This window comes from Pararge aegeria, chromosome 22 (genome assembly GCF_905163445.1).
Source record: "Pararge aegeria chromosome 22, ilParAegt1.1, whole genome shotgun sequence".
Classification (NCBI taxonomy): domain Eukaryota; kingdom Metazoa; phylum Arthropoda; class Insecta; order Lepidoptera; family Nymphalidae; genus Pararge; species Pararge aegeria.
This window is the reverse complement of record NC_053201.1, coordinates 12,438,139-12,457,255: the sequence shown is the minus strand read 5'-3', so window position 1 is coordinate 12,457,255 and position 19,117 is coordinate 12,438,139. Positions and strand designations below refer to the sequence as shown.

The 19,117-nt window shown below is 36.8% G+C and overlaps 3 protein-coding genes across 3 annotated transcripts in view; 2 read left to right on the top strand and 1 right to left on the bottom strand.

Moving 5' to 3' along the window:
- The window catches only part of LOC120633659 (inverted formin-2), a 142,780-nt gene extending 137,343 nt beyond the window's left edge, over nt 1-5,437 (top strand). The window contains exons 22-25 of the mRNA XM_039903961.1: nt 1,813-1,966; nt 2,127-2,251; nt 3,313-3,420; nt 3,724-5,437. Of these exons, the coding sequence (XP_039759895.1) occupies nt 1,813-1,966; nt 2,127-2,251; nt 3,313-3,420; nt 3,724-5,138 (1,802 nt within the window). The 3' untranslated portion in view covers nt 5,139-5,437. The remainder of the gene's footprint in view (nt 1-1,812; nt 1,967-2,126; nt 2,252-3,312; nt 3,421-3,723) is intronic.
- A 1,141-nt stretch (nt 5,438-6,578) lies between these two features.
- LOC120633934 lies at nt 6,579-12,131 on the bottom strand. Its single transcript, XM_039904345.1, has 6 exons — nt 12,011-12,131; nt 10,548-11,046; nt 9,367-9,635; nt 8,465-8,664; nt 7,904-8,015; nt 6,579-7,437 (listed from the first exon to the last, which is right to left on the bottom strand). The coding sequence occupies exons 1-6, from the start codon at nt 12,086-12,088 to the stop codon at nt 7,324-7,326; spliced, it is 1,272 nt and encodes a 423-aa protein (XP_039760279.1). The 5' UTR covers nt 12,089-12,131; the 3' UTR covers nt 6,579-7,323.
- Nucleotides 12,132-14,521: 2,390 nt separating this feature from the next.
- Nucleotides 14,522-17,422, top strand: LOC120633835 (cyclin-dependent kinases regulatory subunit-like). The gene is made up of 2 exons (XM_039904197.1): nt 14,522-14,765; nt 15,480-17,422. Exons 1-2 carry the CDS (start codon nt 14,707-14,709, stop codon nt 15,721-15,723), a joined length of 303 nt encoding a protein of 100 aa, XP_039760131.1. The 5' UTR covers nt 14,522-14,706; the 3' UTR covers nt 15,724-17,422.
- The last annotated feature ends 1,695 nt before the right edge of the window (nt 17,423-19,117 follow it).

Sequence of the window (19,117 nt, the reverse complement as noted above, 5' to 3'; positions counted from 1 at the left end):
TGATGAATATTTTCTTTTATGAATAATATAGATAAATACTTATAAAATACATATAAACACCCAGACACTGAAAAACATTCCTGTTCATCACACAAACATTTTCCAGTTGTGGGAATCGAACCCACGGCCTATGACCAAGAAAGCAGGGTCGATGCCCACTACGCCAATCGGCCGCCAAATATGCATATATAGTTTTTAAATTTTCGAATTTGGCTACTTTATTTTCTTAATTTATTTTTACATTGACGTCAATATTTAGTGCAATGCGTATAAATGAAAGTGGTTCAAAGTTGTGCCCTAAGGAGTCGGTTACAAAAATACAAGTGAATCTAATATAAAGCGTCTATAAAAAATAATCCAGGACACCTATCATGGTAAACGGTAATAAATCTATATAAAAGTGTAATTAACAGAAGCTGAAGTTTACAATCAATCATATAAAAATGGAAAGAACGACAATCGTCAACAATCGCGACACAAACTTTTATTCTATTTTTTTTATTTTGTTAAATTTATCGATCATGTTAAATAAAACATGTAACTAAACTAATTACTGTAAAGGTCATGCCATGAATAATGACGAGCTTCTGGCTTTATTTCCGCGCTAAACAGCCAGGCTGATCCGTCGCGCAAAAAATGAGCCAGCCCTTCTGTCATCAGATGAGGAATTCAACCACGGCGTCTCGCAAGGTTTTTTTTACTCCATGGCCCCAGGTCTTTACGGCAAACGGGACGAATTAAAAACCTTATGGGTTCCTTGGCTGACCTTCCTCTCTTCTGTAAGCCATTCTACAAACCCGTTTGCCCAGATTGGTCATTATGGGTACACCAGCACAAACTTGGAGAGGCCTTTAGTCCAGCAGTGGACAGTCATATATGCTATTGATGATGTTGAAGGTAGTTCAATTAGTTGCTAGAAGTTATAAAGAAAATATTGACATAACACAACGTTATGACAATATTAATAATGGCCGGTAATGGGTTTTTTCCCCTACGCATTTCACGACACGGTCACCATCACGTCAGGGTCACCACTTTTCCCCTACGCATTTCACAACACGGTCACCATCACGTCGGGGTCACCACTTTTCCCCTACGCATTTCACGACACGGTCACCATTACGTCGGGGTCACCACTTTACCCCTACGCATTTCACGACACGGTCACCATTACGTCGGGGTCACCACTTTACCCCTACGCATTTCACGACACGGTCACCATCACGTCGGGGTCACCACTTTACCAATGCCGTATCGGGGTGTCTAAATGAAACACTTCATAGCACTGGTATTGTTTATTATGCGCACAAACACGACTGCCAATGGAGGCGAGAACGGGCGGACTCCTCGTGTGTCGTCGTGCAATACATTTTGTAGTAATCAGCAAAATTCACTGCACGCACACGTATGTGTCGCTGCAGGTTGATATGATATCAAGCCATTACCGGCCGTATACAGAGCACGGGTCTCCTCCCACAATGTACAGGTTTTAAGCCGTAGTCCGGCACGCTAGCCCAGTTCGGATTGATGTCTTTGAGAAAATTATAGAAAACTTACAGGTTTACAAGTAATATTTTAACTGCTTAAAACACACATAACTTAGAAAATTCAGAGGTTTCGAACTCCCCGAAAGTGAAACCGGAGTCCTAACCACTAGGTTGTTGTGTTTTTTTTAAATTGTTTTTAAATTTTACTTATTTTTTTTTTTCTTGTGTGTTTCTTGTATTGTTTCTAAGTTTGTGCAATAAAGTATTCTAAATAATAAATAAAATAGGCTGTAGGCACTCTAAATGTATGTGACTCCTATTACAGATCGATCTTGGTCGCGTAGAGGCCCGGTCCGCGCGCGTCTTGAAATCCCCGATAGAGAACGAACGGGAGAGAGAGAGAGGCCCGCGTCACCTCGCGCCTCGCCACCTTCCCCTCCGACGACCGCTGTACCGGACAGTACCAACGCTAAGCCCAAGTATGTATTTTGGATGTGAAACTATTAAGTCTACTATAATTTATGTTTACGAGAATTTAGAATAAATTATCTTGGTGTAAGTGAAGAAGGGAATTATTAAAAAAATTTGGTAAATTATTATATATAGAAATAAAAAGACGAATATTTAACTTTGTGTCAGGGAGTGGCGTCAGAAAATTGAATCATGGCTTCGCGCCAGCAGTGAGGACGAGCGTCGGCCGCGCCGTTCACCGCTCAGTCTGCACACTACCGCCCTCCACCGGCGCTCCTTGGAAAACGATTCCGGTAAGCTTTTTTTATCACCATCGTCATCAGAATCGTCTCGATAGAAGATCTCTGAGGAAGCCACACGATCCGTCCCAGGTATTTCTTATTGTATGTATGTTAGTAACTAATGAGATAATGATGAATTATGTATTAGTATGTAGAATTTTGTTAATGTTTTTATAAAAATAATATGTCTTCCAGCCACCCCATGATGTAGCTAAGATGATTTTATAATGTCAAGGTCAAATGTAAGGTACAATATATTTAATGATAACTACTAAAAATATATCTAAATATTAATAGGATTCTAAATACTAGTTCATCATTCATTATTACATCATTACGGGTCTCCAGTCAGAATGAGAAAGGTGCAGAGCTTAGTCTACCACGCTGGCCAAGTGCCAATAGACTACACACACCTTTGAGAACGTTACGGAGATATCTCAGGCATACAGGTCACGATGTTTTCCTTCAGCGCTGAAGCAAGTGCGTTTAAACTTAGAAGATTAAAGAAGTTAGAAAAGTAAGAAATTAAAAAGAAAAGAGAGTTAGAAAATAAAGAAGAATAGAGAGAAACACAGACTGAAGTAGAATGCAATAGCGTAGATATTTACTGAGATTTTATAACAGAAAAATCCAATACCCATATATTTTTTCAATCAATGTGTATGGAAGGGTTTGTGTCAACTTTTTACTAATTTATTTATTGAGAGTACCGGCACGCAAGTTAAACCGAGCCGGCTTAATGCAGACGTCTGCCCTGTTTGACCCTACATTCGTAATCTTAAAGCTCTAGAGCTACGAGGGTTCCAAATGCGCCCTAAAGTAAAAAGAAGCCCCCAACATTGTCTATTCATGTTGGGGGCTTCTTTTCATCTTCATCATATTCGTCTACCAATGGACGTCCACTGCTGGACAAAGGTCTTTTATTGGGAGTTCGTTCAATTACCATGCTTGTTGCGTTTGAGTACAGCTGCGATTTGTACATTACAAATCACCTGTCCACCTTATCGGGGGTTACCAACGATGCATTTGGAAAGGGCCATATGAAGTTGTTAAATTTGATTTAACTTATTCAGAGAGTGAGCGCAGTACGACGCTGGACACGCTGGCCGAAGGACGTGCGGAGTGGCGCCCTTCCGTGCCCACTGACAAGGACCTCGTGCGAGCCATCGAAGCTGTTGAGGGTAAATATATACAAAAGCACTATTGACTGCAACTTCGTTAGCGTTAACACTTTGACGTGTATAGCTATGTTATTCTAACGAACTATGCAAAAATGACAATCTCTTTGAACAAACAAGCTCTATGAAAAAAATAAAAAACCTAGCATTTATAATATTGATAGATATGGATTTATTTTGCATTAAAATAAGTCAAATAATTACAGAGCTCAATGCGAAGTTGTAAATTGACTATCACAAACTTCTTCTACTCTATCACAAATTATTGTATTTATATAATAAGCTATTGAAATTGTTTATTTCTAGATGTTCAACCAAAACCTAAAGAAAGATTACCATGGAGAAAGACGGAGGAAAATGAAGAGATGAGGCGACTGAGAAGGCAACGATCGCGACCGCAAATAGAATCTCCTCAGCCTCTTGTATCCATCACCGAGGAGGAAAAGCGAAAGCTGCCCGATATCACCGTTACCAGAGCTAAAGACCAAAAGACAGACAAGTCCGACAGAGTTGGAATAGATTCAGATAATATAGAAACACCACCAGTGCAAAGGAAAATGTTTAATCCCCCACCAGAAAGAGAACCGTGCCGGAAATTTCATCCTTCCCTTTCAAGTTCTAGTCTCACAGATAAAGCCTCAACTGAAATGAAGGATTTATGCCAAGAAATTTTAGGCGACGGACAGTTCGACAGATTCTCTGCCGCTAGAAGAACGAGGCGGTATAAACGGACTCCAGAATCAAGTTCGCCCGAAGAAGAAAAGAAACCAGATGTCTCACCAGAACTTGTCGCAGAAACTCAGGTGATCAGACCGTCAAAACTAGACATTCAAGCTTCATATCCTGTTGAAACTACTAAAGAAACGGCTGTTGCAAAACCAGTTGAAGAAGTAGTCAAAGAAGAGAAGGAGGTAAGATTAAAACGTTGGCAGGACAGATTAAAAAACCAAAGTACCCAAAGCACAGATAAAACGCCAACCAAAGATAACAAATCGGTGCCATACTCGAGGATGAGGCGGCAGACCTCGATAAATCAGGAGGATGTTCAGAAAGCCATAAGAGAGTTAAAGTCTCCGACGCAGACACCTACGGGGGTATGGTCGAGGAATGCGTATAGAAAATCTATGAACGCAAAGACCGATAGAGCACCTTCCACAGCAGAAAGGACGACGTCACCTCGAATACCGAAAGTTAAAAGTGAACATGAGCTGAATGATGAAGGTTTTGAGGAGACTCAGAGCCTGAATTCGGAGAGCGCATCGCAAGGAGCGTCGTCGGGTTGCAATATGGACTGTGAATCTCCTACGCCGAAGAAAGCTACAGAAATTCCAAAGAAAATTTCTACCAAAGAGACAAAAACGCCCCCCCGAACGCCTTTAGATCCGAAACGCCCTTTCGCGAAACGGGCGAGCTCTTTAAGGGTCGAGAGGTCAACTTCTCGTGCGTCCTTGCGGAGTTCTAGAAGCTCCTTGAACAGTTCCGCGTCAGTTACTACTGTGAAGAGAGCGCCACCGGCTCCAGTGAAACCCGTTCCAAAACCAATTCCAAAGCCAATCTCCAGAATGCCTGCATCTAGGTCTTCTTCGAGCGGGAGTTCTGTAGGTGTCTCCAGACCACCGATGAAGACAACTAACAAAAGTTCAGGGTTCATGAGACCTACTCAAGCTTCTAAAGGAAGGGGAAGTACTCCCCCGAGCGGCTTAAGGCCGAGTGTAAAATAAGAAATCTCATTGGGTCTTTTATTGTGACAAGATTCTTTGATGTCAAGTTGGCCATATTGAAACAAATAAAAGTTGACTTATTCGATAATGCCATTATAAACGGCCAGTGCTGGCGATAGTATTAATACACAAAAGTAACCAACTTTAAACAAAAAAAAAAATTATTGGAACCTTCAGATAAACGGTGCTGAATCTCAACAAAAAATCTGAAGCTTTCAATGACTGAATATAATCTAAGTCTAACACCTAGATCTGTCTAGAATTGAAATTAAAATATAATTTTTAAAAAATGCATTATATTAGAATATTTCTCATTATTTGGCCCGTACGTAAGCTTTACGATTATTTTTTATTTTTAAATTTTTGTAATTGAGAAAATTCCAAAACAGTTAGGTTTACGTTTTTTTTTTTATGTGCCACGATTTTGTACGGGTAATACAGGATTTTTTTGACCACTGCGCAAATTTTATAAGTGGTTTACGCATTATTAATAAAACGTCATATTTCTCCTATATGATCCATATATATTTTTACAATATCCAAGTGTATTGTTCTTTATTTTATGAAGTTAGCGCTCAGTGGCCGCGAGGGCGTTGACTGCAAGAAAACAGCTGACAGCTTTATTAAGGTGACCATAATTATCTGTATCGAAGTTCTAATCATTCATATCGTTAAACTATGTAATGTAAAATAAAAAATATGTACTTGGAACAAAATTACGATCATGCTTGATAACGGTCATAGTTTTATTGTAAATATTTAAATTTGCGCACTGGAAAAAAGTTTTCCTGTATAAACATCTTATTATAAGTGTATACCAGTGATTTAATGTTTAATTAATTTCGGATATAGCTTCCGTGTCATTTGGATAAAGTAATGGTCGATAAAAAAAATCTATCAAAATTTTCCGTCCATGCACCATTGCACTGAATTGAAATTTCTTACTAATTAACTTTTACTACTATTTTTATATCAATATTTTCCACCATTTTACAAATGAATACACATTATATACAAATTAATTATTAAATATTATTACGATCTGATTTTAAAACGTAAGCTATTATTAAATAGATATCTAGAAATATATTATGGTCACAAAGTAAACATATAAATGTTAACACAATTGTCTTATTTTACGTGTTTATATATTTTACTAAAAGAAATACAATAAATTTATATTCGACAAGAGTTTTAAGTGTTACTTTCCCTCGCGACTTCCTGCACATATAAGTCTTCCTTAAAAGATAGACGAATGCTTTCGCGAAATTCTTTGGACTTTTAAAAGGGAAAAACTTTGTAATACAAGATTCTATCGAAACTTTAACCGTTAGAGCTACGCAGCGGAAGCTATCAAAAGGAAAGGACCCCGATTTAATTGAGATCGGACTCACCACGCAGCTTCCCGGCGGGTTGATGGTAAAAGCAAACAAATCTGTATTGTGATTAATAGTTTAATTTTATTCGTTGTCCCAATAAATTATTGTAACCCACTTAAAGTTATTAATCAGTAAGTATATCGTACTCAGAGTTTTGAAAACGTCTAATCACTCGTGAGTGGTTTGTAGGTTGATCAAGAATCACTTTGTAAAATAAAAAAGACGGCCAAGTGCGAGTCGGGCTCACACACTAATGGTTCCGTGCCTTAAAAGAAACATAATTTAACGTTAAATTGGTTCTAATAAACAGAAGTTATTCTTAATGCTTAACTAACCGGTTTAAGCCGCGTTTATTAAAAATCTGACGCCTTCCTCCAGTGGGCCACTGTTCTAGGTCAATGGTCAATAATCGTATAGGTTAATAACACATTTGCTCCAGCTCCAGGATAGCATTGAATAGGTAGGTACCTATTTGATATTAAATAAAATGTGACAAAGGGTGTTGAAAGACAGGCAAACGGACAACGAAATCCTTCAATTTTTCTTTTGAGGCACGGAATACTAAAAGGGTAGGTCCGTGGCTCAGTGGCTCAGTTTGAGATTTTCTACCTAATGGTGTAACTAGATGGCGCTCTCTCAATTCCATACAAATCTTAGTTAACATTTACGCGATCGTATCGTATCTTAGGTAAAAACTCTCACACTAGACACTCTGTAGGTATAGCTGTATTTTCTTCCTGGGGCGGCTACCACAATCGCTTGCATCGACACAGATGTATGCTCAAAGCCAAAAAGTTGTTTTTATTTTATAAAAGCCCCCCATCCACCAGCTCAATGATTAAATCTGTCATTTTCTTACGGCACTTCGCATTTGACGTCAGTACAGGCATGATGTCTGATGGCGATACAACTTCACTCTCCTGTGAACAGACAATGGTGTAAATTGACGCGTCTAAAAAGTAGCACTATTTTTTTTTAAATAAAAATAGCAACAGTTTAGGACCTTTCAATAATTTAGTTTACTCTAAACTTAAATAGTGCAAAGTTTAGTTTACTCTAAAATAGTGCAATGGGGGAGAAAAATGTTTTTTTTCTTAATCATTTCCCATTTCTTTGTAGTTATTACTATACTTACTATTTATAGCACTCCAAAATTTGCTCCTGTTAAAATGAACAGTATTCCAGAAATATAAAAAACGTACATTTTTATTCCTTTAATGTTGGGCCAGTATTCTTAATTCCATGTCTGTTAGATTTAGAAGTTAAAGAAATAAATAGCTGTGACGGATGTACAAAGACGTATCATCAGGATGCCATGCTTATCATTTCGGTACGGAACCCTAAAAACTGATGAAGAGATCGTAAATAGTAAAAAATAATTCTTACTCTTTCCTGATAAAGATTAGGTGCCTCATTGCTGTCGCACGTGAGTATGGGGTACATATCCAACGCACTCCCTAGACCGAAGTGACTGCTTTTTTTGAACTCTTCCTGCAACCTGTACAGCAGTTAAAGCCACATAAATCTAATCCAAAATCGAATCTGCCATCTCAAGATTCTAGATTAGATTGGTTATTATTAAAAAAGCCGGTGAAGTATTATTTCGGTTTTCATTTACACGTTATATAGGTATTGTACCACCAACGATGCATATTTAGCATTTCCTATTACGCTTTCCGTTGCCTGGAAGACATCGCTTTGCAGCAGTAAGGCCTCCAAATTTTACCTTCTACCATAACGCTGTAATGTATTTGCATTTTTGTGAATTTCTCTGTGGTGTACAATAAAGCGTATTCATTCATTATTCAATCTTTCATTCTTTCAATCGTGAATTCATTCATTCTTTGTGTAGTCTATTCATTCCTTCATTCGTTCTTTAAATGGTGTATTCATTTTTTTATTCATGATGCTTGTAAGGTAACTGTATTCCAGCCTCATTAAACTTACATATCAGTCAGGGTTTCTTTGTCCATTATATTTCCATCGCTCATCTCAGTCAGGCGGGCGTAAAGCTCGTCTGTGTAATAGCTCAAAAGGCCGTCCAGGTGTTCTTTACGCTGATCCCTGTCCATGCACAGGTAGATGAGGAAGGCCAGGTCTGAAGCTGGAGATGCATAGCGCGCGAGTTGAAAGTCTACGATGTACATCTGAAAGATTCGTTATCAACCTGTTGCAGGAGAATGATAAGGATTTAGGCCGCAATCCAACACGCTGGCCATGGCCGGATTGGTAGACTCCACCGTACTTTATTTTACCTTTGAGAATACGAACTTAAATAAATCTCAGGGCTCAGGCTTGCAGGCTACTATGTTGGTATAGATTTCAAAATAAATACTAAAATAAATAAACATATAAAGTTAACTTAAAATTGGAAAAAGAGCGTTTTGAACCAACTTATTTAAATTTCCGATTGGCGCAGTGGGCAGCGACCTTACCTTCTGAGTCCTAGGCTTCCACAACTGGAAAATATTTGTGTGATGTTTGAACATGAATATTTTCCAGTGTCTGGGTGTGTATCTGCATATTTATGTATATTATTCATAAAATTATTCATCAGTCACATTAGTACTCATAACACCAGCTGCCGTAGTATATTATTTATTAAATCGCAACGGCGGAAACGTTCAAGAATTATTTTTATGAAATCTAGCACAGATATAGCTTGAGATAGGAGTCTCACTAAGTTGAACATATAACAACTGATTAACCGATTTCTGCAAAATTTTGCTTAAAGACGTGCTGAATATGAGTATAGGAATTTATTCCCAAAAAAGTAACGGATCCCGCGGGAACCGCAAAAAAAGAGCACGACATCGTATGCCCAGCTCGTATACCATAAGTTAACAAACCTCAGCAATATCACCATTAACATATTTGAAAAGAAGATTATTCGTCCAGCAATCCCCATGGCAGATGACAGCCAGTGGCTCTCGAGGGGTCACTCTGTCCACCATGGTCTGGAAGAAGGTGTCTTCGGAGCAGAACCGTTTGAAGGGCTCCAAGTATTTGTCCTTATCTGGAGTATCATGGAGTTCCTCTTCCACCATAGTCACGGCATTGCGGATTGCTTCTGTGTAGTAGCTCTTGTAGTATTCGATATTCTCCGTGAGAAAAAATACTGTGAACGATAATTAAAATATGAATGTTGGAATAAAATAATATGAATGTATTCGTTGGAATTAATATGTTGGGCGTCCTAACGACCTCCCTGGCGCAACGGCGAGCGCTGTTAATTTAAGTAGGAGGCCCCGGTTCGATACACTTTAGGGGCAATTTGGGAATTTATAATTTCTGAATTTTCTCTGGTTTGTCCTGCTGGGAGGCTTTAGCAGTGGCTAGTTACCACCCTACCGACAATGAAGTGCCGCTAAGCGATTAATTGGTATTCCGGTGCGATATCGCGTAGAAACTCATTAAGGATATGACTACCATTCTCCCTAACAGGTTAGCCCGCAACCATCTTAGACTGCATCATCACCAGGTGAGATTGCTGTCAAGGGCTAACACGCAGTGGAAGAAAAAAAAAAGAAGTTAAATTAAGCTAACTAAGGTGTCCTTTCCAGAAGTCGTGCCATCAGAATTGGGAATGATTTGAGTTAAGTTAAGACGCTTGGAGAAATACTTATTCAATGAAAAATGTATGTATAAAAAACTTATTGCCCCACTTTACTGATAGACAACAAAATGTATACTTTGTGTGAAAATTTAATTTACTATATTTCTGTATTTTTGTGTGGTGAACAATAAAAGTATATTCATTCATTGATTAGAGGCATTCGAAGAACAATAAGATCGATGTCGATAATTTTATATACCAGCCTTTTTTTAGAACAGAAAGAGAATGCTACTGCTTTGCACCAAATATACCTACATATCACCGGAAGGAGGCAACGTTGAAAACGAAGTAAAAAACTTCTAAAAAAAAAGGACGAGCAAAATGGCATGTTTCAAAAAAATTAGCAAACACTATTCGAAACTCGTTAGTTAAACGTTTTACGAGTAGCTTATCGTGTACCAAAATAAAACTTACCCTCAGAAATTCCATCATGTACATTCAGCAACTCATAGAAACCTTCAGGATCAAAATTCTTCATCGCCAAAGAAAGTGCATGGAAATGCGATATGTGCTTCAAGACAAAATAGCATTGCTCAATGCTCAACCCCTGCCTTCGATCCGGCATAACGAAACCCAACTCCTTCAAATCTTTCAGGACAACCAAATCATTTCGAGCCAAGTAACATGTTGGTATCGATTTAAATGGATGCGTAACTTTCTCCCATTTGCTCTGAAAACTAGCCAGTGCTGGCCATATTTTGTTGTAGAAGGCTACTTCGTTGCAAAACAATTCGTCGCTTTTGAAGGTTTGTCGGCATATTATGCTTTCTGGCAGACATTTGTATATGATGGAACCTTGCCAAGGCTCGATGAGCTCTTTGCCATCAGTGTCTATATGCTTTCTGGTACCTTTTAAACTTATCCGGTATACCATTGAGGTGTAGTTATCTCCGCGCTTAGAACCCGGAGCACCCTGGGAAAGCGAGTAAATGAGTTTTAACCACTATCTAATTATATTTAAGCAATTTAAGCATTTTTGAAAGCACAGGATAAAGCAAATTTATCCCGTGCTTCCAAAGAACAAATTTAGGCACTTTTGTCTATAATGAAAACAATAATTTACCCCAAGCTATAAACAAACTGACAAGGTACAAACAGGACGGGACGGGACAAAATAATTCATATAATTACTAAGATTTTATTAGTCGACCCAGATACCCTCAGTACGTGACAAAAAAACTAAATCATCATACAATATCGTTAAAAATTGTTATGGGAGGTAAATATTCCAAGTTTTTCCTTGATTATTGGCTTGACAAGAGACGAAGAGGCGATTTCCTTAATTCAGATTTAGATTCATAATATAAATGCAAGTTCAGTAATTCTGAAGCCGCCCTGGACTATAAATATATCTTTAGCTTTAGCGTTGAAGGAAAACATCGTGAGGAAACCTGAGAGTTCTTTATAATGTTCTCAAAGGCATGTGGAGCAATCCGAACTACGGCCTGAACCCTTCTCATGTGTGGGAGACCCGTGCCCTGTAGTGGGCCGGTAATGGCTTGATATGATTATGATGATGACTGTACTATAAATGATTTATTCGCTGATAGATTTATTCCTGTTCTATTACTACTTAAGTTATAGATTATTAATTCCCAACTTCAATGATGAATACTGGATTTTCATAAACTTTATTAATGGTATGGATCAAACCGATGGACGTTAGGGTCTTAAGGTGCTGGAATGGTGACCCCGCACCGGTAAACGCAGCGTAGGTCGGCCCCCAACGAGGTGCCCAGATGACATCAAACGAATCGCTGGGAGCCGCTGGAGGCGAGTGGCCCAGCTCCGTGGATTGTGAAACTCCTTACAATAGACCTATGTCCATTGGACGTCAATTGGTTGAAATGATGATTAATGGTATACATATAACTTGCCTCAAAATCCTGTAACGTAACATCAGGATGCTCCTCCTTTATGAGGTCCTGGAGAAACTCTAAACTCACGCTGGTCATGTCGGGTCGTAGGTCGGAAGTTTACTATACTAACCGAGGCGGGTTTCCGATGTATGGATGCAACACCAACGACACTGATGTGTAGGTAATAGGTATCCATTATATTGCAAATATAGAGTGACCGTTATTTTTGTACTTTTAGAGACAACATTTTTATCCTCAATCGTCACAGATTTTTTACAACAGGTCTTTAGCCGTGGCTCGTTCCCACTATAACGAAAAAAAATGTGTCACCAAGCTATTTAGCGTACCGCTACGGTGTCGCGTAAAAATCGATTCGGGACCTTAGGTTTTATATAACTGCCATACTCCTAATAGGTTAGCCCGTAACCATCTTAGACTGCATCATCACTTAACTTATTACCACCAGGTCAGATTGCAGTCAATAGATAACTTTTCTTTCGTAGAATAAAGAAAAGCCACCTGGTTAATTTAATTAATAAATTTATAGGAATTTATTTATTTATAGGAACCAAACATAAAATTCATCAGCTGTCCCTGCGTTAGCGAACTAGATGGCGCCACAAGATCCTACATCGCAGTATCGTGGTTTCCACAAATGAGGGCCATATAATATAAGTTCCAAAGATGAATGGTTGTTCAAACACAAAATCAGCTCCAAGGAAAATCTTCCTAATGCTTGATCACCATAGCCCGTTCACTGTCCAGAACCTTTTACATGCTCTTCTGCCAGTTGTATGGTGACCATTTTTATAGATTAAGTAGCTAGGATAAATCCCAAAGATAGACAGACCCTTTTAACGTTTGCGTTTATAAAGGGTCAGTATCGACATTTGCACAAAATATTTGTAAATTTGAAATTATAATAATGTCCGTTTACTGTGCTACGTTATCTATTTAGAGGCTCTGACAAAAGTAGGAGGAACCAATGTCAGTTCTAAGTAAGTAAATTTTAACCCAGGTAAACCTCGAGACTGGGCTTCAACAGGATAGTTTAAAAATGTGTAAATCCTGGTGAACCTATAAAGCGGGATGTATGATTGAATTGCTTACAGCAGAGGGGTCGCATAGATTGAATAATGCGTCGGGCTATGTTGTTCAGCGACGTCCCACCTTCCTCTACGTAAACGTGTTCCTGTACTTATATTGATAATGATTTCGCAGTGTTGAACTACCTATCTAGATTTATATGGCGGAAGTCATATTGACATTGGTCATATTTAATAGAAAAAGAAACTAATTTTAATTAAATAACCTACTAAAATCTGATACTGGTTAAAATAATCGACAAATCATTCTTAGCGTATAAATCTCTCCCTTTGAAGAATCCCGTTCCAAGTAAGTAACAGAAAGTCTCCTACCTGGCTCTCCGAGAGACACGGTTGGGCCTCGCCCATTACCTAACTCCGTAATCTCCTCCAAAACCAAATACCATACGAATTTTGCCCAGAACTGGCATCCCAACACCTAAAGATCCGTGACCAAACCATCGAGGACTCGGCCCTTATCTTTATTCGAAAATCTGAGCATGTTTTAAGCTTTATATTCGCAAATTGTTCCCTGAATCCAAATGGAAAATTAATGGCGAACGGGTGTCGTTGGACATTTTTCACAACAAATAGATAAAATAAAATAAAATATAGGCGAGAAATAAAATCATCCCCACCAATAATAGCGTTTTATCAAGATTTCAATTCACGTTGGCGTGATTAGCGTAACCATATATATTATATCAAATGACAGCTTCATACGTCTTATGCCCGTTTTCCCTAACGAAGAACAAGGCAATGCCTATATAAGTCTATGCCTATGTAAGTAATCTTAATCGATGGAGGAGTTAGGTATGGCGCAAACTATGTATTAAATATCTTAAATGTATAAAATGATAAGATAACAATGGCTTTTCTAAGTGGCACTACCTCAATAGTCTTCTGGTGCTGTATATTGTCTAAGTTATTTATTTCTCTTTCATACAGTTTAAAGATCTTATAAGTATATGTATCACATATTACTTACTATTCATTTTCTGTTCATATAGTTAGGAATATGAATGAAGTAAATAATCAGCGTACTACGTTAATTCATCATCTTTTGCAGGTATTTCTGGTAAACTCTATTTAAAATAAATAAAAAAATTGCATCAATGAGGAAGCAAACACCTTTTTCTATTCCCGCAAATGAAGCGTTCACTCCTAAGAAAAATGAATGAGACCTTTTCAATATTAAATTCCCTCCAAATGTATTTACGTTCAAAAGCTCTTAAAATTAAATTAGAAACTGAATCACTTTATAACTAATATTAGAATAATACTCTTATGCGGATTAATTTACTTGTAAAGTTACGCTATTAACGACTAACGAAAAGCTTTATGATGTAAAAAAGGACTATCTAGTAATTTCATCAGTAATTTTATTAGATTTTGGGATCCTTTGAATTTAAAACGGAAACACAAATGTCGTGCAAAATTTGACAGCTGACGTAAAACTGAACACGAAAAGAGAAGTGGGAACAGCTGGAATTTGGAGAAGAATTCACAGTTCGAACATAGATTGTTCTGTAATTTACATTAGAAATGGTGAAATACATTGTGATGTAAAATTTTAGTGTACACGAAGCAAACCTTTATATTTATATTGTACATCTAAGTATTTAAAAAATGCCAGTAGACCAAATACAGTACTCCGAAAGGTACAATGATGATATCTATGAATACAGGTATATATAACTTATTACTTTGACTGAAATTTAATGTAATATTCATTTAAGGTTACTCAGTATCATTCGGACCGCAGTCCAATAAATAATTCAATAAATATTGATTATTTTGTTATCCATATGTCATCACGCTTTTTGCTCATAGTTATGATAGAAAATAACGAAATTGTAACGAAATATAACATAAGAACTTATTTTTAATATAAGTTTTGCAGTGCCAACATTTATTACGATTAATAATGTGTACTCCATTTTATCCATCCACATTATGCAAACTTATTACAGTGTGATTATAATTAGGAAAAAAAAGGAGGATTAAAATATAAAAGAACATATACATATTTTTTAACATTCACATCTGATGGTATGGTAAATATCTTGATTGTGACTGTTTGTTACCTGTATGTCAAATGCCATTTGCTTGCATTTTCTTTTGCGCAGATTGTATCACCATTCTTGATTTATCTTTGCAGTGTTTATTTTTGCTAATTGTTCTTCTTTGTCCAATTGTTTCACTAAAATTACATGTAGGATCTGAGTATTATTATATAATAAAAAATTATATATATAATATAGAATATTAAAGTTGGTCAATAAACAGGTTATTCTTACTTATCACTGAACAATTAAAAATTATATTAAATAGAATTTTGAATATTGAAGATTGCTCATAAACTGCTGCATCTTTACATCAAATTTTTCTTATTTTCCCAGACATGTAATCCTACCTCCAGACATTGCCAGACTAGTCCCAAAGTCTCATCTCATGACAGAAACGGAATGGCGCAACCTAGGAGTCCAGCAGAGCCCTGGCTGGCTGCACTTCATGGTACATAATCCTGAACCGCATGTACTATTGTTCCGACGACTCAGGACTGATGTACCAGCTCCATTAAATGGTTTAGACCTGGGAAATAATTCATCAGTTAAAGTTTTAGTTAAAGGTTTGTGCAATTAATGGCACATTTACCACCAAAGGTTGTGAAAAACATGATTACACTAAACTGGGGTCAATGAAAAAAAACAGAATTTAAAATAACAACTTGACATTATTTGTGTGAGAGAAAAAGACAGTTAGTGTCCTTTTCTCACACAAATAGAGGTTTACACAAATAGATGTTTATATAAACAGTGTTTACATTCACAACTTAGCTATCTCTTTTCATTGACTGCATTTTAGGGATAACTACCCATAAAAACAATGTGACAAAAAATTGCTATACCCCTATTTTGTATGTTATGTATGTTATTGTACTTTGTTGTAAAACAAATATGAGATGGATTAATCTTAAACTTTCATGTTTAATTTCAGTACAGATGGCAATAGTGTGCAATACACTACAAAAAATTTGTAGGTATTGAAGACCCAAAAATATAATATTTACTGATTGTTTAAATTTACTTAAATGCACTTAGTAAATTCTTAGTTATCTTTGAACTTTGTATACATTTTTAATTGTAGGGGGTTTAGCAGTTTTATGTCACGAATAGATTATCCAAAGCCCAAATTCTAGCTGGCTGCTTTTGCCTTAAATAAATTTGTATTCTTAGTGTGGAATTTGCAAGCTTGCTGTCATGTAACAAAGTGTTTCGTTTTCGAGAATCAAAAATAACATCGGAATTAATGCATCCAGTTTTGCAAGTACCAATCAAAAAAAAATTAATTCTACTCAAATTCCCATAACTTAGATAGTGGGTAAGATTGTTTTTTTATTATAACAAATGGCCCTCCTAAGTGGAAATAGGTTATAAACAGAGCAACATTTCGGAGAGCATGCAATAAAAATCAAGCAAGCATCATGTACCTATAATTACACCTGCAACCTCTGTCTTCAGACCAGAATACAGCAACGCTTTTTGGCAATAGAAATAAGCAAGGCAGTAGTACTTCCCCTGACAAGCTTTGTCATAAGAAAAGCTCTACTAGTTTAGATAAAATATTAAAAAACTACTAGTTTATATAAACCCTAAAAATCAGCCAAATGTTTGGCTTATTCTTAGGGTTCTTAAACCCAAAAGGCAAAACGGGACCCTATTATTTAGATTCTGCTGTGCTTTCACGAGGCTGTATATCATGATCTGTGATAGTTAGACAGTTGGAATTTTCACAGATGATGTATTTCTGTTGACACTAACAAAAAATATACAATATTATAGGCGCTCTGGTACAATGGTACGGAAACCATTGTATTTCTTTAAAGTAGGTGCCACTTTGATACATAAAACGACGCAACTTATTGGAAGCGTGCAAATATTATACTAAGGTTACTGTATTCTAATGTAGTACTGCCCAACCAAACTTAATGATAAGTACAAACTTGTACTGAGTTTGAGTGAACGGCCTGTATACTATAAAAATTATTAAAAATGTAATCATAGGTGCTTAGATCAGGTATAAAATATGTGGCCTTGACTGATATACTTACTGTAATAAAATTATAAGCACTAAATCGCTAAAGTATTGCCAGCCTATTCTCACAAGGGATGGTAAGTTTTCTACACTGTGATCCAACTAATTATGTTGATACGACGACGTCTCTGGCGCAACGGTGAGGTAAAATAAAAAATATATTATAAATAGGAGGTCCCGTGTTCGAAATTTGGGAATTTATAATTTCTGAATTTTCTCTTGTCTGGTGGCTAGTTATCACCCTACCGACAAAGACGTGCCGCTAAGCGATTTAGTGTACCGGTGCGATGTCACGTAAAAGCCGATTAGGGGTATTACTACCATACTCCCTAACATGTTAGCCCGCTACAATCTTAGACTGCATAATCTTACCACTAGGTGAAATTGCAGTCAAGGGCTAACTTGAAATGGAATAAAAAAAAATTGATATATATATATATATATATTTGCGGAGTCTTCTGACATAGGGGCTTACCCCTATGTCAGAAGACTCCGATAATACTACGATTAAAAGAAGGCTTCAGCGATATATTGATACCACTTTGTTTCTTACCGAAATAAACTATTTTTATTTTTATTATTTGATTTTTTATATTAAATACATACATTTATATATACCAGTGACCCTTGATCTTATGTATGAGAATAGGTTGACTTACCTTTTATATGTTGTATAAATAGTATATTTTATGGAGTTATGGATTTAATTAAAAACGAATTTTATAAGCTTAACAGTGACTTGATGAAATACAGGTTATAATGGTAAAAATATAGTAATGTCTTTTATTTTACTAACTTCGGAACGGATTCTCGTACCTACTCTACTGTGACGGGCCCCGCCTTGCGCAGCGGTATGAACTGAGATTTTAAGAGGGAAATCTCGGGTTTAGGAATTTATTTTTCCATTTTAATTTTATAACATCACTATTCTTTGTATAGTATTGCAGGTATTAAGTTTTAAATTTTGCTTTGTTATTTGATTAGCTTTTAGATTATTTTAATTAAGCATGCTGTGGTTTTTCCTGGAAGGTTTCAATCTCCAGTCCTTCTCTTTTATTTATGTTATCCTAATGATAACGTCAATGATTGTTACCAGTTTAATGATCCAATAAAAAAAATAATCTGAATTTTCTCTGGTCAGATCGATGTAAAAAATAGGTCTTTTGTAGGGGATTTCAAAATGCAACGGTCTTGTGTCTCTTGGGACCAGCGGCTCGCTTCTCGCTTGATTTCAACTTTTACCTCGTCGTGGGTCTACAACACCGCGTTTAGCGTGAGGTGGCCATTACAGCACCTTGGGACTCTGAGCGTCCATCGGTTTTCATAGCTATATGCCACCCACCGCCCATTGCCTCTTTCATTATATCACTCCATTACTGGCCAACTACAGCGCACGGTTGTCCTTCTGAGAAGGGTTAGGGCCGTAGTCCACCTAGCTGGCCCAATGCGGATTTGTGGTCTTCACCCGCTTTCGAGGATATTATGGAGAACTCTCAGGCATGCGGGTTTCCTCACGATGTTTACCTTCACCGTTGCGGAAAGTGATATTTTAATTGCTTAATTCGAACTCAGCTCCCCGAAATTAATAATAATAATAATAATATAATAATAAAAATCCTTTATTGCCATACACTATTGTTAATACAAGATTATTAACTAAATGTCTTTAGTATTAATTAATATTAACAATATGGCAAATGGCCGCAAACTCAGCCTTATGCTGTGCATTAGCAACAATGCTCAGCGCTGATTTTCAGTCTGCTCCAGTATCAGACTGAGCAATCAAATGCGTTGCTCTTTGCGTTATTACTATAACTAGAGTAATAAAAAATTTAAATAATAAAACGAAATAAACTGTAAAAGAGAACAAATAAAACTAACACAAACAGTACCTATTTAACAGTTTAAAGTAAACAAGTAAGTAAGTAAATAATATAAAATT

Excerpts from the sequence above, each read along its gene's own strand:
- LOC120633835 (XM_039904197.1), top strand. The coding sequence starts at position 14,707 with ATGCCAGTAGACCAAATACAGTACTCCGAAAGGTACAATGATGATATC. Across the intron at positions 14,766-15,479 it reads GATGATATCTATGAATACAG|ACATGTAATCCTACCTCCAG; the intron begins GTATATATAACT and ends TTATTTTCCCAG.
- LOC120633934 (XM_039904345.1), bottom strand. The coding sequence starts at position 12,088 with ATGACCAGCGTGAGTTTAGAGTTTCTCCAGGACCTCATAAAGGAGGAG. Across the intron at positions 9,636-10,547 it reads ACATGATGGAATTTCTGAGG|TATTTTTTCTCACGGAGAAT; the intron begins GTAAGTTTTATT and ends TATCGTTCACAG. Across the intron at positions 7,438-7,903 it reads CTAATCTTTATCAGGAAAGA|GAGAGTGAAGTTGTATCGCC; the intron begins GTAAGAATTATT and ends GTCTGTTCACAG.